Source organism: Hemicordylus capensis, chromosome 13 (genome assembly GCF_027244095.1).
Source record: "Hemicordylus capensis ecotype Gifberg chromosome 13, rHemCap1.1.pri, whole genome shotgun sequence".
Lineage (NCBI taxonomy): Eukaryota > Metazoa > Chordata > Lepidosauria > Squamata > Cordylidae > Hemicordylus > Hemicordylus capensis.
Window position 1 is genome coordinate 17,406,710 of NC_069669.1, and position 17,003 is coordinate 17,423,712.

At 45.3% G+C, this 17,003-nt stretch overlaps 1 protein-coding gene and 2 long non-coding RNA genes across 8 annotated transcripts in view; 2 read left to right on the top strand and 1 right to left on the bottom strand.

Moving 5' to 3' along the window:
• The first annotated feature begins 1,414 nt into the window (after positions 1-1,414).
• On the top strand, positions 1,415-6,335 carry LOC128336762 (uncharacterized). The gene is made up of 3 exons (XR_008312072.1): positions 1,415-2,332; positions 5,194-5,327; positions 6,239-6,335. It is a non-coding gene; the product is annotated as an uncharacterized LOC128336762 (long non-coding RNA).
• Positions 6,336-9,269: 2,934 nt separating this feature from the next.
• Positions 9,270-17,003, bottom strand: part of LOC128336421 (cytochrome P450 3A24-like) — an 86,796-nt gene continuing 79,062 nt past the window's right edge. For all 3 annotated transcript variants that reach the window (XM_053276023.1, XM_053276022.1, XM_053276021.1), the window contains 4 exons: positions 16,212-16,372; positions 12,303-12,529; positions 10,666-10,828; positions 9,270-9,731 (listed from right to left, as the gene is read on the bottom strand). In XM_053276023.1, coding sequence (XP_053131998.1) covers positions 9,633-9,731; positions 10,666-10,828; positions 12,303-12,529; positions 16,212-16,372 — 650 coding nt within the window. In that variant the 3' untranslated portion in view covers positions 9,270-9,632. The remainder of the gene's footprint in view (positions 9,732-10,665; positions 10,829-12,302; positions 12,530-16,211; positions 16,373-17,003) is intronic.
• The window catches only part of LOC128336422 (uncharacterized), an 82,410-nt gene continuing 75,051 nt past the window's right edge, over positions 9,645-17,003 (top strand). For all 4 annotated transcript variants that reach the window (XR_008311965.1, XR_008311963.1, XR_008311964.1 and 1 more), the window contains exons 1-5: positions 9,645-9,774; positions 10,682-10,785; positions 12,429-12,518; positions 15,112-15,241; positions 15,923-15,991. This is a non-coding gene — a long non-coding RNA (uncharacterized LOC128336422). The remainder of the gene's footprint in view (positions 9,775-10,681; positions 10,786-12,428; positions 12,519-15,111; positions 15,242-15,922; positions 15,992-17,003) is intronic.

The following is a 17,003-nucleotide window of genomic DNA, read 5'->3' on the forward strand; positions in this document are numbered from 1 at the left end:
CAAATTTGGCTTATCTTGATGGTAGAGAGATTAAAAAGCCTGTAAATTTAATTTTACATCTGTGTATCTGCAGCCAGGGGGCATTAGAAGATGTATGTTCCCCTGAGCACCTTGGAGGTATAATGTAAATGTAAATAATAATCACAGTATCTTCCATTTGAGTATTGTACTACCCATTGTATGCCACCCTGAGGAAAAGATTTATTTGGGGGGTTTATAGTAGGCATATTGTCATGGTGAAAAGATTTCTATTGGACTAATCTAAATATGTTATTTTCAAGTAATGTAGCCAATGCCCAGAAGTTAAGGAAGAGTACATATATTCAAAGAAGCCACAGTGGGGAAATGACTTTACTAGCAAGCCAGAGGTTGCCGGTTCGAATCCCCACTGGTATGTTTCCCAGACTATGGATACAGAAACACCCATATCAGGCAGCAGCGATATAGCAAGATGCTGAAAGGCATAATCTCATACTGTGTGGGAGATGGCAATGGTCAACCCCTCCTGTATTCTCCCAAAGACAACCACAGGGCTCTGTGGTCCCCAGGAGTCGACACCGATTCGACGGCACACTGTATCTTTTACAGATCATAAAGTAAGGCAAAACAGAGTTGAGAACTAGAAGTATATACTGGAGTATATTCTTTTACGGGAGTATATTCTTGGAGTATATTGTGGTTTTATCTTTTATTATTTTTATCTTTTTATGTTGCAGCGGGAAATGACTTGCCTAGGGAGCAAGAGGTTGCCAGTTTGAATCTGCACTGGTATGTTTCCCAGACTATGGGAAACACCTATATCGGGCAGCAGTGATATAGGAAAGATGCTGAAAGGCAATATCTCATACTGCGCTGGAGGAGGCAATGGTCAACCCTTTCTGTATTCTACTAAAGACAACCACAGTGCTCTGTGGGTGTCAGGAATCAACACCAACTCCACTTTACCTTACACATATTCAAACAATTGTCTCATTTGTCCAAGGCAAGTGGCTGTATAGAAGCAATCTTGAAACTATGAGATAATTCGGACTGCTTTCCCTATTCCCACTGTTAGAATATGATACCCATACATGGGGTCCAGTCCAGTAAAAGCAATATGTGACTAAGCCCTGCTGAAAGCAATGGAAGAATATTTTGTCATACTTAATGTCATTTCCATGGGGCTCGATTCGCAGACTGGGCCTTCTTTTTAGCCCCATTCACATGTTATTTTCTACTCATACAATGAGTGTACTTTGCATACTGGTACAAATCTGTATGCTGTTAGTCATTCATGTTATATCCAACATAGGCACAGCAATAAATGTTCTATCTGTACCATACATTTGAGGGCCCTGTGTATCCAAGTTTGCTTTTAAAATGAACGCAGGTGCAGTCATTCACACAAAAACATGTGCGAGTGTACAGACATCTGAACACAGGTACAACATAATGTCTGAATGAGGCAGAACTACACAACCAGAAACGGGGCCAACTCATATTATGTGGTCGAAAAAGAGAAAGAGCTTTGTGCCCTGAGGGGGAAGAAAAAGAAGAAAGGTCCAGTGGCCATAGCATCCATTCATAGCATCAATTCCTGAAGGGAGGACTGTGAAAGGCCTGAGCGAAATGTTGGGGCAGCCTTTTCTCCATCTTTCTTTCTTTTTTCTTTCTTTTTCACATTTTAAATTTTTATTGGCTTTTACAATAGCTTTACATTCAAATTACATTCATTTATTTAATCAAGTTCCTTTTTCCATCTTTCCAGGGCCTACTTAAAATCTTGGCACTCTGAGGGGCAGGAAGAAGTCCGGGCCAGGCCGATCTTTGTTTCGTTTCTCTCAGGTCTTTGGCGGCTGGTTTCTTTGCTGTCACTGGGTGTTAAATGGTTTTTAAATGTTTATTGTACACCACCTGGGGAAAGTGGAAGCAGTTGGGAAACGGTTAACCAACAGTGGGAAAGTGTTTTTACAATCGAATAAATCAAATAACTTAACACATTCGCTCCAGAACAGGCAAGCGAAAGCCTGAGAGAATCTTAGGACAGCTGTCCCCGCACCCCTGCCGCCACTGTATATGGGCAATTTAAGATTTGTGTGTTTTGAGGGAGGCAAAAGGAAGCCAGCCCTTGAGATCATAATGTTTGTTTGTTTGTTTGTTGTTTGTTTGATGAAAGGTCCAGTGGCCTGCAGCATTCATATAGCATCTATTCCTGAAGGGACAGTGAAAGGCCTGAGGGAACGGTTATGGCCACCCTTTCGCCATCTTCCCAGGGTCTGCTTAAAGTGGTTGCACCCCTGAGGGGCAGGAAGAAGAAGAAGAGGAGGAGGAGGAGGAGGAGAGACCAGGCCGGGTGGGTGCATCTTTTAAAATTTGTCTCAGGCCTGCAGCTGCTGGTTTATTTGTTGTTGTTCTATTGCTTAAAAATTGTTTTTAAACGTTTATTGCACACTGCCTGGCTTTACAATAACAGCGGGGAAGCAGTTAATAAACAGTGGGAAAGTGTTTTGGAAACCTAATAAATTAAATAACATTCAATCCTGAACGGACAAGCAGCAGCCTGAGAGAATCTTTGGGCAGCCCCTCCCCCCACCCCTTCTCACAGGCCATTGATTGAAGATTTGTGTGCCTTGAGGGTAGCCGAAAGAAATCAGATCTTGTGAGCATAACATCATCATTGTCATCGTCACCATACTTTATTGTATTGTATTTTATTTTAGAATAGGGGTTCCAAACTTGCAGTCCAACAACATTTGGGGACCCAGGGCTGGGGACACCTGATTTAGAAGAGCTATATCCTGGTTCTCAGCAGCAACAGCAAAAGTTCTCATAGGAAGCTGCCATATACTGAGTCAGACGATTGGTCCATCTAGCTCAGCGTTGTCTACCCAGGCTGGCAGCAGCTGCTCCAAGGTTGCAGGCAGGAGTCTCTCTAAGCCCTATCTTGGAGATGCTGCCAGAGAGGGAGCTAGGAACCTAGATGCTCTTCCCAGAGCGGCTCCATCCCCTGAGGGGAAGATCTTCCAGTGCTCAGACTTCTAGTCTCCCATTCATATGCAACCAGGGCGAACCCTAATAAGCTAAGGGGACTAGTCATGCTTGCTACCACAAGACCAGCTCTCCTCTCTTTACACAGTTCAAGAATAAGAAAGAGAAGATGGTTTCCCGTCCCAAAAGGGCTCACAGCCTTCCAAGAAACATAAGGGAGATGCCAGCAACAGCAGAGAGACACTTTGCTTGGGCTGAACGGAGGCAATTGGTCTCCCGCTGCTAAACAGAAGACAGCGGCCATTTCCAAAACGCGCCCCTTGACCCAGTCAACAGGGGTCACTTCATGAAGCTGACCTTTGCCTGAGGAGGGCATCCACTTTTGATTTACGTAGCAGCTGTCCACTCTGCTTTTTGGTTTTAAAAAAGTTCCCAACACAGCTCACATATCAAAAGCAACGCGAAGACGGTTGTCTGCCTGCAAGAGGGCCACACGACCTAAACAGAAATCAAAGGGAGACGCCTGCAGGAGGGGCAGTGACTCTTTCCTGCTAAATATAAGAGAGGCACCTGATTAAAAATGTTTCTCAGCCTAATTTCTAGGGTAGCCTAGTGTCTGTCTTAAAACATAAAACTACCTATAAAAGTATCCTGTCAAAGGCATTGGAAAAGGAAATAGTTTTTGCCTAGAGCCTAATTGATGTGATTGGTGAAGCTCTCTGGAGAGTATTTTACAAATGGGATTCCATGGCTGAAAAATTTCTGGGCAGCATACAGACAGTTAGTCATGGTGGAGTCCCATTGAAATTATGGTACTTAAGTGGGTCGTGAGTAACTTAGGAAGCTGCTTAATACCAAATCAGACAAGTGGTCCATCTAGCTCAGTACACTGACTGGTAGTGGCTCTCCACGGTTTCAGGCAGGAATATCTCCCAGTCCTACCTGCCAGGAAGTGAACCTGGGGCCTTCTACCTGCAAAGCAGGTGCTCTTCCACTGAGCTATGGAAGCTCCTGATGAATATCGGGTGTTGCCTTGTGCTGAGTCAGTCTATAGCTCATGGTTGTCTACCCTCTCCAGGGTTTGAGAGAGAATTCTTCTTTTCCACTCCTACCAGGAAGTGCCAGGAACTGAAACGGAGATCTTCTGCTCTACCACTGAGCTACAGACCCCCACCCCAAGTTATCTCATTGATCTCCATGCTGCTTAAGAATGACTAACTAATCTAGATGCTGCCTGTTGTCTTCAGTACAAACCCACCTAACTGCCAAAAGGAGGCCCACAGATAGAACAGCCCTTCAGAGCAGGGCCGGATTAAGCTAGTGTGGGGCCTGTAGCATATGTTATGAAGGGGCCCCAAATTTTTAAAAATGCACATAAATATTAAAACATAAATTATTTACTTGCATAGTAAAGTAATTCAATTTTTCCATTTGCCTAGTCCCCCCCCCCCCCAACCACCCCATACCTCCACTCAGCTGAGCCGGCCAGTCAACAAACTTTGCAAAACACACACACACACACACTTTTGTGACTCCTGACCATGGGTTCTCCTTTGGAGTTATTTTCACAAAGAGAAAGGGGGTGGGGAACAAAACTCTGAATGTTTAAATTAAAAGGTTCTCAGGAATTCTGTACTTTAAGAAATCTGAACCTATTAGCAATTTTGGCACACAACAGTGGATGTTTGATTCCAATGTGTGAAGAACATATTGGATCCCAGCAGCCATCACATTAAACAGGCCATTTGACAATATTAAGAATATATGTTTAACCTCTTGTGCAAGCCTGACAGGAAAGCAGATGTATATTTAAAATAGTTGATGCATTGCAAATGAATGTGATTATGATGAGGTGCATTAGCAACTTCCATGAAAACAAGTATCCAAAAGACAATCTTTTGGCAGGAGGCACAGCCTCTTTCAATCTAAATTACACTAACATGCTTAATATTAAAAGGAGGAAATGCACAAATCATTCAGTGCAACCCTAAGCATGTTCACTCAGAAGTAAGTCCCACTGAACTCAATGAGCCTTACTCTCTAGTAAGTGTGTTTAGGTTTGCAGCCTCCGTTTATCTTTGGACAATTTCAACGGGCATCCCAATGTAAAGCTAATGAAGTTGGCAACGCAGCAGTAGTTATTTCAGTTCTAGAGGAGAGGAAAGGAGCTCACCTTAAATTTGGCAGTTCCTTGAAAAGCAATGATCACAAATTCCCTCCCAACAGCACTAGATACTAGAGGATATGTGACCTTACCCAACAAGACCGTGATATAAGCTCCCCTCAATTGATCCACTAAACTTTGAGACTCCTCTTGCCGTGCATCTGAGTTACTTCCGGCTTTCTTTTTCCTCTTAAAGGTACACATTCTCATTGTTTATCTTTACCCTCTCCCAGTCAGTCGGAAAAACGCTGGCAACATTCAACTAGCATCTTCTTTAGCTTCCTTTCTTGCCGTTTAATTAATGCCGGCATTAATAGTTAGTTGTTTTTTAATCTGAACTGCTTTTATTTCTTTTACTCTGTGTGTATGTTTTTAAAAACTTTTACAGTTTAAACAAATAAAGACCAACTCCCTGGCGATTAAGTTATCTTTGAGACCCCTTTGCAAGCTATCTGTTCCTATTGTTGTTCTTACTGCTCCCTCCCCGTGCTGCTTAACATAATAGATAACCCAATCAACACCATGGTGCCCGGAAGACCTTGCTTAAACGCCCTCCAGCGAGGCGAGAGAATGGGCAGCAGCAGGCAATGAGGAGAGTCAGCAGAGAGCACCTAATAGAGAGCAAAAGAAGGGGCAGACGTTCAAGCCAGGCATGCGGGGCCCTAGAAAATGCGGGGCCCGTAGCAAATGCTACATTTGCTACTATGTTAATTCGGCCCTGCTTCAGAGACCTACCTTAGCGAACAAGCTGGCTCATATGGGAGAAAGTAATACCTTGCTTAGATCTGCATCCATTAAAACCATCACCTTCAACTTAAGGAAGATGTTAGAACCCTAGAGGCACTTTTGATCTTAATTATCCAAGTGTAGAAGTTTTTGCAGTCAATAACATATTAAGCAAACAAGGCAACATTTTTTTGGATACGTTTAGTGATTTGCTTGATTTCTATTTGCTGTAAAAGGGCAAATAAAATGTACAGCTTTTTAAAAAGCCATGCCCATTTCACCATCCTATCAGTACCCTGTTAGCCCACTGTAATAATTCAACTATTACTGCGGTTTGCAAAATGGCACCTGTGTTTAATCAGATTTCTTCTTCTTCCTCAGAATCCACTAAATCGTGCAGCTCTTATTATTCTCCAAGGAAATCAGTGTATAATTTTAATTGTGTTGGCAGTGATGGGCTGTACCTGCCTCTGCGTGGGTAATTATTTATTTTTCCCCCCTTGCTTTGAAAGCACTAGTCAGAGAGGCATTTACGCTAATGCCGTCTTTTCTGAAATTTCAACTCCCTACGCATGCACAATTTTGAACACATTATCACTGCTTGAGTAACAATTGCTCATTCCAAGGACAAGCACATCTTCTATGTTGGGGGCATTGAAAGTCCTCTGATAGCTTTTCTTCTCTTCTGAAGCTATTAATTAACCTGCTAGTGATTTCTCCTGGACGTGTATTACTGTGTTTAATTAAGATTGTGTCCAATCTGATTCCGTTACAGATGGAGTGAACAGGAACTGGGCGGGGGGATGTTCTTTGTTTTAATGTTTCCTTTCTCCCTCTTTGGTGGTCCAGTGTTATGCTTAAAGCAATTATGTCTTGCTTGTTAAATGTAGATTAATATAAGATTGATTTGTGCTGCAATGGTAGCATATGGGGTGGGGTGAGGAACTAAAACAAATCTATTATCTCAAAGATTAGCAAAACCTAAAAATGAGAGAGCCATCAGTTGGGGAAGGGGACAAGTCCCAGCTCCTCCAGCTATAGGGAAAGGGGTGTGTGTTAGTATCAAGAAAACAGCATTTGGGGGGAACAGGAGGCAACATTAGTGGAGAGAGCTTAGAGTTAGCTAAAGACTCTTTCAAGGGTGTACAAGAACCTCTCTTTCTGGAGCTCTGAATGCTGCTGTCCATGAGCCAGCCAGGCCCACACATTTTGACCATCGGTCCCATCTCAGGGGATGAATGCTCACAGTGGTTTTTGGCAGTGCCTAGTCTAACCCCCTCCCCAGAAAATAGGTAATAGCATTGTTGCACATACAGCTTTCTCTGTGTCGGGGTGGAGCAGCTGCTCAGGGGCGTAACTATAATAGGGCAAGGGGGAGACAGTTGTCTGGGGGCCCACTGCCTTGGGGGCCCCCCAGAGGCAAGTCACATGACTGACTCCCCCAGCCGTGCACCCGCCCGGGCTTCCTTCAATTGTATTCATCCTCCAAAATTGATGTAAGTGGTGCATTTTAAAATCTTGTCTCTGGGCCCACTCCAACTTTGCTATGCCCCTGCAGCCACCGGTGTTGCAGGGAGTCCCCAAAACACGGCTCCCCCTCCCCTTGGTACCCTTCCGCCCCTCCCCCTAGCTTGCCGCCAGCCGCTTGGCCGGTCACTGCTGCCCCCGTTCCGGCTCCTTCCTGCCCATGTTTGCACCCTCTTGCCGCCACTCGCTGGCCTGCCTCCTCTTCTGCCACTTCCACTCATGCCCGCCCACCTCCTGCCTCACTCTTGCTTGGCAGACTGCCTCCTCCTTGTCCTCTGCCCACACTTCCTGCTTTTGGCACTCAGGCTGAAAGGAGGAAGGATTTGCAAGCAGCGGAGGCAGCCAGCACAGGAGCGGCAACAGGGTGCTTTGTGGGTAAGCAGGGGGTGGCCAGACTGGGGCCCTGCGGGTCCGTAGCTCCCATTGGAGTGGGGGTGATGATTCCACCTGGGCCCACAGGGTTTGAGAGGCCCCCAAGCATGGGCATAGGGTCCATCGGACAAAGGTGCCCTGCAGCTGGGGTGCAGACACGCTTTCCGAGCGTGGTGGGAAGAAAAGACGCACTCTGGGGCTGAGCTTCCTTTCTCCTACCTCCCCCCATGCTTGCTCCTCACAGGCAGCAGACTGCCCCTCACCGCCCTCGACACTCCTGGCCACCGCAAGCATGCTTCCTGGCCCCAATACGCTGCCGCCACCCACCCACCCTGGTAGCACCGTGCCTGGCCCAGCTCCACGTCGTCAAGCTGGCGCTGCTGCTGGCTACTCTCCCGTTCTGCACAGAAGCTGAGCCAGTGGAGGGGAAGGCTTGCGGGGGGAAGGGTTAGGTTGCCCCATGCCTTGCGGATGCAGGGGGCGTGGATGCAGGGGGCGTGGCTTGGGCACTGGGGCACATATGCCCTTTGCATGCACGACAGAGGTCCCCTAGCTCCAATTTGTCCCCTGGCTGTCGGGAACCTTGCTACGCCCCTGCCCTGCACCAGGGGGGAGAGAACACAGAACACCTGCATGCTTGCGATACCACTGCTCTGTGTCATCACCCTTTCTTTATCCCTACTTCCAAACCATTAGGATAAAATTGCAGTCATTTTTGCGCAGAGGAAAGGGTTAGGTCCGGGTTAGGGTAGCAATGAGCAAGTTGTTGTACTCTCTCCATGGAGGGATTTTTGGAGGACATGCCTGCTGGTTGTCATTTCCACTCCTCTGACAACATCGGCGACATTTTAGAATAGCCTTTGTGTTTTTAAAACCTTCAAATGCTTTTAAAACACCCTTGCAAATGTGTCTGCTCCGGGCCTGAAGGTCAGGGCAGTCAAAACATGAGAAGACTTTGAAAGCTGCGAGTTTGGCAATGCTATGCCCTCTTTTCCATCTCTAGGAAGGTAGGCCTTGTCAAAAATCACACTGAGCTATCATCTCCCTAGATGGTACCAAGCAGACCACCCAGCTGACTTGTGTACTAGTAACAGACCAGTTGCTTGGCAGAGGTGCAAATACACATACTGTTGCCTCTACTTGCATTCTTATTTGTAAATGAAGCAAATATTACTAAAACACACACACTTCCAGCGTTGTCTCCTTCAAAGGAAACCAAAACTTGAGTAACAAATTCGCTTAGAAATTCGCTCAGAATTTCTCAACACTTAAAGGAGTCAGGACTGTGAAATACTGTTCAGGAAATCCACTGTGTTGTCATGCTTTTATTGTCCTGACCATTATTCTGGTTTAATAACCATTCCCTCTTCCCAAGACTCTCCCATCTGTAAAACCATGAAGGGGGCTAAGAATCTCTACCAAAGCATTCTCAGCACCCTTGCCAAACTAAAACTCCCACAATTCTATGGGAGAGCCATGACATCAAACTGAAATAAATGTGGAAACTCTTGGATAAGCTTTTAATTAATTTATTGAAAATAAATTAATCTTTATTATTTATTTAAAAGATATTAATACAAGATTATTTATTTAAAAGATATTAATACAAGATATATAGATATATTTAATCCCACATTATAATTCAAAATTTTCAAAGCAGTTTGCATTCCTTAAAAATATAAAACAATTTATGAAGCAGCTAAACTAATTAGAGGAATCTAATTAGCTATTTATAGCCATTCGTCTGTCTCTCTGCAGATATCTAGCACCTATCTTCAGAATTAATTGAAGTCTCTCTTTGGGGAACGTTTCATGGGAACAGTGCAACCCCTGAAGCGTTTGTATCTCCTGCAGAGGTGTCTCACACAACCAGATTTCATTCCTCACTTTTCTGGGGACTGTCACGGGGTACTAACTTCAGAAGAATTGGTGTCTTTGGTACCAAGAATGCTTGATTGTCCATCTCCAAGGGAATCTACAGCAGAATGCGAAGGGAAAGACAAACAAGAAAATACTCTGTAAGTAACAAAATTTGCAAGAACAGGAGGGTATTGGATGTTTCAGATTCAACCTAGCTGAACACCAACACTTCTTACTGACAAGGCGATGCTTCAATCCTCGAGTTTTCCTGCTCTGAACAAAAACTAAACGTTCACAAGGAATGCTAACAGAAATAAGCCCCTGTATTTATGTTTTATTAAAAGCTTGTCTGGCGGGAATTCAAAATGCAGGCAGCGACCTATGGTAGCCCTTTATGGGGTGGTGCATTCATTGCAACAGGAATTCGTAACTTGGGTTCTGTGGACCTCCTGGGGGCTCATGGGACATCTTTGCTGCACTGTATTTAATTTGCTTCCTGGTAAGTCAGAATATAGTTATTGAAAATAACTATCCTGAGTGCTTATTTTTCTCTAATCTTCACTGAAGTCTTATGAAAATATATCAGGGCAGTTCAACAAAGTCGAAAACTGGGTAGCTATACAGCTTCAGGAGCTATGCATGCTCCCAATTTTTGATCGGGTGTAAGCAAAGAACTAGGTAGAAGGAGAGAGAGTGATCATGTGAAAGAAGAACTGGGTAGGTTCCTCCTACCTTGGTAAAAGGGTGGGTACAAGAGGATAGGATAGGATGGTGCCATCCTACCAGCTCGTCTCTCACAGACATTGGCAATCACTCCTACCTTATTGTTTGCTCACACACTATCAAAAATCAGCATGCATAGCTCCCGAAGGATACTTTAGCCATGTAATATAACATGCAAGGATACATACCCATGTATCCTCACCCTTTCTACATTATTATGTAAAATGTATGTATTATGATGGCTACCCCCTCCTCAAAAGGGTCCCGGGAACTGGGGGACCTATACCCCACCCCACACACACTCCTAACCCCATACTCCTTCTTACCGGAGTTTCTTTGCAGACTCTAAATGAGAAGTGCTGCATTAGGACTGCAATGGCAACTTTCATCGTGAGGACAGCAAATCTCATCCCAATGCAGTTCCGGGGACCAGCACCAAAGGGCAGGTACGCATAAGGATTGATGCTTTCCTTGTTCTCTTTGCTGAACCTGGTTGCAAGGCAAAAGACAAGAAATGGAAGCTAGGGGAGAGGCAGACACAATGGGGAGAAGTGGTAGTCAATGGCTCAATGAGTGTGCAATTTGTCGGGAGAAATCTGCAGCTCAGGATGTTTGTAAGTGCACCCATCATGGACCCTATTTTCTCTGTTGCTGAGGAGAATGCGGTAGTACTAATGCTCACATGAAGCACAATGGTCACACATGCCAAGAAGATGCATTTGTCCCACTGCAGCTAAAGCAGTTTACACCACTGTGTATCTGGTTAAAGCTGCATGTCATGGAATCTTTTGGCCCCTTCACCCGTTCAGGATTGTGCCTCATTGGCTGTGGCATGAAGTGGTGACTTCCGCATGTGACTGAAGGCTGAACTATGATACTACTTTTTCCTTTTTTTTTAAGACTTAAAAAAACAACTGCAGGGTTGATTTAGAGCAGAAGCACACCACTGGTGTGTGGAGGGGAACATAAGAACAGCCCTGTTGGATCAGACCAAGCCCATCTAGTTCAGCATCCTGTTTCACACAGTGGCCCACCAGATGCCTCTGGGAAGCCCACTGGCAAGAGATGAAGGCATGCCCTCTCTCTTGCTTTTGCTCCCCTGCAACTGGTATTTAGAGACATCTTGGGGCTGGAGGTGGCCTATAGCCCTCTTAAAGCCATCCAGGCTGGTGGCCATCACCACATCCTGTGGCAGAGAACTCCATAGATTAATTATGCGCTGCATGAAAAAGCCTTCCCCCTCCTGCCATTTCAGTGACTTAAATAACTCCTCCCAGAGTACAGACACAGGAGAACAACTCAACTCAAGCTGTTCCACAGCTTGAGGAACAACTTCTCTTCTAAATTCTTGGGAGGGAGAGAGGAAATATTTTTGTCAGGGGGAGAAAATTATGTTCTGGGGGATTAAAGATATGGGTTATTAGGTTTGGGCAGGGGGTTAACAACATGAGAGGGACACTCTTCAAATGCTTAGGGGTGATCTGCACCCCTGCCTCTCTCCCCCTTAAAGCTGCCATTAGCTGAAGAGACGGAAAGGGCAGGTAACCATGTGGTACCCATCTTTTCCCTTTAGTTGCTAATAGCAGCTTCGGGGGGTGGGGGTGGGCACATTCCATTGGAGACATGGCACATGGGAATTAGTTTTTGGTTTTTTTTAAACCACCTTCCTTCAGCACTACAGCACCAATTCAGATGGGGCCCGTCCATAGCTGCTTTTAAGTCCAAAATGACATTGAGAGAAACAGTCATAGATCTCTTTCAGATAACTGCAACACCTAATATGGCCTTGAGCCCTCACTGAGGAATACAACGTGTATCTCTTCTTATGTCAGTCCAACAATCTCAATGCTTTCCAACAGAGACGGTTCACTTCTTGGGCTGAGAGTCTTCAACTGCTGTGTGCTCAAGCCATGAGGGACCAAGCAGTCACTACCCCAACATGAGCATTTGGGGACATTTTTACCTCTCAGGTCTGAACTCCTCTGGTTCTGGCCAGTATTCTGGGTCACGATGCAGGAGATAGGGTGGGATCATCACCACTGTGTCTTTTGGAATGGTCACTCCATTTATTTCGACGTCTTTCTTGCAGACTCTTTCAATCCGCCCGCCAAGAGGATACAGCCTTTGTGTTTCGTTCAGTACCATGTCAAGATACTCCAGTTGCATGATGGCATCATAGGTCAGAGGAGCCTTTGGGGTAGTTAAAAATGTAGAATATTATCATACCTGGCAGTGCCTGAATCAGATTTCCCTTCTTTTCAGAATTTAAACAAATTTTGGAAATGCAAATACACCTTAAAAAACTAAGCCGTGTAGCAGGGGCATAGCAAGGTTGGAGTGGGCCCTGGGACAAAAAGTGGGAGATGGGTCCCTGCCCCTTTTCTTCAGAGAGCTGTGAGGGGGACTGCAAAGAGCAAGCTGTCACCCAGGGACTTCCTCTGGGGCCCAGGGACATTTGTCCCCACCCACCCCCTTATTCAGTTGTAGCTATGCCACTGCCATCTCGGTAGGCATATATTTAGTCTCAAGCAAGAGAAGTTGGGACCTGTTTCCCCAACATATCCCACAAGGCACCCCGTGACAAGTGCAGTACCGTGAGGACAGAGGTGTATCTAGGGAAAACAGTGCCTAGGGCAAGTACTGAAATTGCGCCCCCTGTCCAAACATCTGACACCCATCGTTCAGATAACTTTACCATAATATCCGCTCAAAAATACAAGTCAAGCTCGTTAATCTTTTAATATTTCAAAAACTATTTAGCAGTGGACGTAGCCAGACCAAAAAATGCTGGAAAACTACAAATTTCAGTATGCTGGGGCTCATGAAATACCCAAACACTATGTGCAGGTGTATGTGGAAAACTAAACAGAAGTGCCTGTCTAATTCTCTACTATGCATTGTAGCATCACTATTACATACGTTTTAAAAATAAATGGAGAATTTGACTTCTCCCAGATACTCTGAAAATAATGAAAGGATATGCAGAGTAAACTGGGTCACTGCTTGGAATATATTCTAGTATTTCAGAAAGACAGTTAAAATGAGAGAAAGAGACCAAGAAACTCCCAGTGGGCCTTAATACTTAGGATTTCACACTGATTCAAAGACAAACTCACCATTAATAGCCATATTATTAAGATGTCACATTTAACTCACTTATCACAAGAAGCAAAGTAAGAGCAAATGAATATAATCCTAGCTCATAAGCTTCAGCCCAGTATTCACAAGCGCTGATTCTCTGTACCTAGTGCCAATCTGAATATGTGTACAGTGACTTATATTATTTTTTTTAAGAATTACCTGTAGCCCCTTCAGGGGGCTTCCTAAAGGCCATGGAGGGGTCTGCAAAGCTTCCCCCTCCCCCTGCTGGCCTCTAGGGCCTCGCAGAGACCATTGGAGCATGTGCGGTGGCCATTTATAAAAATATATTTTTTTAATGGCCACTGAAAACAAAATGGCCACCATGCATGCTCAAATGGCCTCTGTGAGTCCTGGCATGGCCTAGGGCCTCATAGAGGCCATTTGAGCATGCACAGTGGCCATTTTGTTTTCAGTGGCCATTTTTTAAAAAAATTAAAATTTTAAAAAATGGTGCCCCCCCCTTCAAGTGGTGCCTGGGGCACGTGTCCTGCCTGCCCCACCCTAGATACGCCCCTGCGTGAGGAATTCCTCCATCAAACGGGTGTGTTAGGCACCCATCTCTGTGTCTCCTCATCTCCACGGAGCTGAGGAGACACACAAGCCTGGCAGCTGGGTTAAGAGCCAGGCTGGGCGGGAGCGCCAAGATCTGCTAGCCTGCGCTAGGCTGCTCATGAGGAGAGCCTCATAAAGCGCATGCAAGGTTCAAAGTCAACCGGTTCTTCTTTTTTACTTGCCTGTGCAAGCCATGGATTTCTTTCATAACAATGTAGGGATGGGTAAGTCACCTTAAGTGGCTCAGCAGGGAAATGCTTGACTAACAAGCAGAAGGTTGCCAGTTCGAATCCCCACAAGTACTATATCAGGCAGCAGCAATACAGGAAGCTGCTGAAAGGCGTCATCTCATACTACACGGGAGGAGGCAATGGTCAACCCCTCCTGTATTCTACCAAAGAAAACCACAGGGCTCTGTGTGGGCGCCAGGAGTCGACACCGATTCAACGGCACACTTTACTTAGAGCACCTACTTCACATACAGAAGGTCCCAGTTTCAGTCCCTGGTATCTCCAGGAAGTTTTTCACACGGGGCTTTTAAAGCCCTTAAACTCGCATCTCCTGCGGAATGGAGGGGCTGCGTTCACATATCGGCCAGATTTACCCTGAAGTCCCTGCGAGTTATCGGGGAGCAATTAACACACAGTTCAGGTTTTTCATGGCGCGTTAGAGTGTAGCCCGATTTCTATCCGGGGTTTTAAAAAAAATCCACTATTTGCAACACTTTTGCGGGACAACTTCAGGTTTGCAGTAAAGCCTCCCAGTAAACTAACAGTAAAGTCTGCTGTGTGTAAAAGTCCCAGGAAGGGCTGGGGAAAGATACTGTTTGAAACCCTGGGAGTTATTCTCACATGGCTTCATGCTGCAGGGTAAATGTTGAGCGAAGCCACTTCAAATTACACTCGCGGCATTAAGGGAAGCAGCCCTTTCTCTCTGCTATCAGCATGCTTCTGTGTTTTCCTTCTAGCCAATGGAGGGGGGGGGGAGAGATTACTAAGGAGCTAAATCTACAGTTCAAAGACAGTACCTCTCTTATCATGCTAATGATTCTACTCAGTGCTTCTCCCTATTTGCTCCAGCTCTTTCAGAAACAGTAACTTAAAACCAGCATTTTAAAAACCCAGACATAACTCAAGATCATCTAGAATTCGCAAGACAAAGCCCTATTTGTGTCTGGAGTGGGTCCAAGGATCTCAACGGGACTTCGGGGTAGGTTTGGCTGGTGCGTGAATGCACACACTCTCTTCCGGAGGAGATCCGGGGTAGAAGCCCTGTCTGTACTGGTCTTGTGGCAGCAAGCATGACTTGTCCCCTTAGCTAAGCAGGGTCCACCCAGGTTGCATGTGAAAGGGAGACTAGAAGTGTGAGCACTGTAAGAGATTCCCCTCAGGGGGTGGAACCACTCTGGGAATTGCATCTACATTCCAAGATAGGGCTGAGAGAGACTCCTGCCTGCCACCTTGGAGAATCTGCTGCCAGTTTGTGAAGACAACACTGAGCTAGATAGACCAAGGGTCTGACTCAGTCTACGGCAGCTTCCTATGTTTCTAAAGCCTGCAGGAAAGCTGCTGCCAGGCCAAGTAGACAATACTGAGCTGAATGGAGCAAGGATCTGAGCCTGGAATAGACAGTTTCCTATGTTCATAAAATTCAGATTTATTTAATACATTGTCAATGTGCCCTCAGATTTATTTCTGCAACCATGAGGGGAGGAAGCATGCTGTAAAAGAGAAAAGAAAAGAAAGCCGAGGTCTTTGGCCTACATCTGCCCAAAAGAAAGTCTTGGGGGCTGCTTGAGAGAGGAAGGGGTTACGGCCCGCAACTGAAATGGTAGAAACTCTGCCTTGTGTTAACTGAAAGCCAGTAAAATCTATCTTGTGATCTTCACAGCTGTTGAAGCACTGAAGGGCTCTTTGTGGACTGTCATGGATATATTTGTGTCAGAACCATCCCAAAAAGGTGAGTGTTTTTGGCTACATCAGTAACTGTCATTAGTCCTCGAGCAGGGCTGCACAGCTTTGGCCCTCCAGCTGCTTTTGGACTACAGCTCCCATCATTCCCAGCCACAGTGGCCAAAGGTCGGGGCTAATGGGAGCTGTAGTCCAACATCTGGAGGAGGGCCAACGTTGGGCAACCCTGCCCTAGAGAGAGCCACCATCTGTGGAACTAACTTTCTTACCTTGTTGGGCAGAATAGAATCGATCTCATCGTGAAGCTTCTGTTGGACATCTGGGTGAGTGGCTAAAACATAAGCTAGGTAACCAAGTGAATTGCTGCTGGGTTCATAGCCAGCAAAAATAAAGATGAAGGCTTGAGCGAGGATTTCAGTGTCAGTCAACCCTGTAAACAAAGGTGTAACATGTGAGATGTGTGGACAAAGGCACAGAAGGTGAGACGCAAACAGAACAGCATGTACACTTGGGAACATTACCTGAATTTGTACCACATATTGTATGCAAGGATTTTACATACAATAGATCAGGCAGCAGCTAATATTCTGGGTGCCTCTCCCATGTTGGTTGTTTAATGCAGTCAGAAATACTGCCAAGAAACTGCCAAGTTAACCCAGTGTTGCCTTTCAGCTAGTACAACAGCAACAGCTGATCCTATCGTGGTTTTAAAGACTTTTAAAAAAAAAAAAATTCCTACCTTAGTGTCTAGAAACAAACTTCCTGGTAATAGAGGAATAGACTTGAGTTTCTAGGCGTTGTTGATGAATGTTTGCAGAACACACCAAAGAAAACCTTGGGTCATTTCCAAGCTGGCTTTGATTGCTTAGTGGACTGTGTGAACACAGATCAGAGGTTCTTAAATATTATCACTAATTCAAGAAAAAGAATATTTTGGCTCTTCCAGGCATGTGAACTCCTAATTTGCCAGTGGGGTGTCAGGAATTTCTGGGATTAAAGCTGGAAACCTCAAGCTCTGTGCACGGGTTGCCCCATGTGCTCAGCCACAAGACTACATGGCT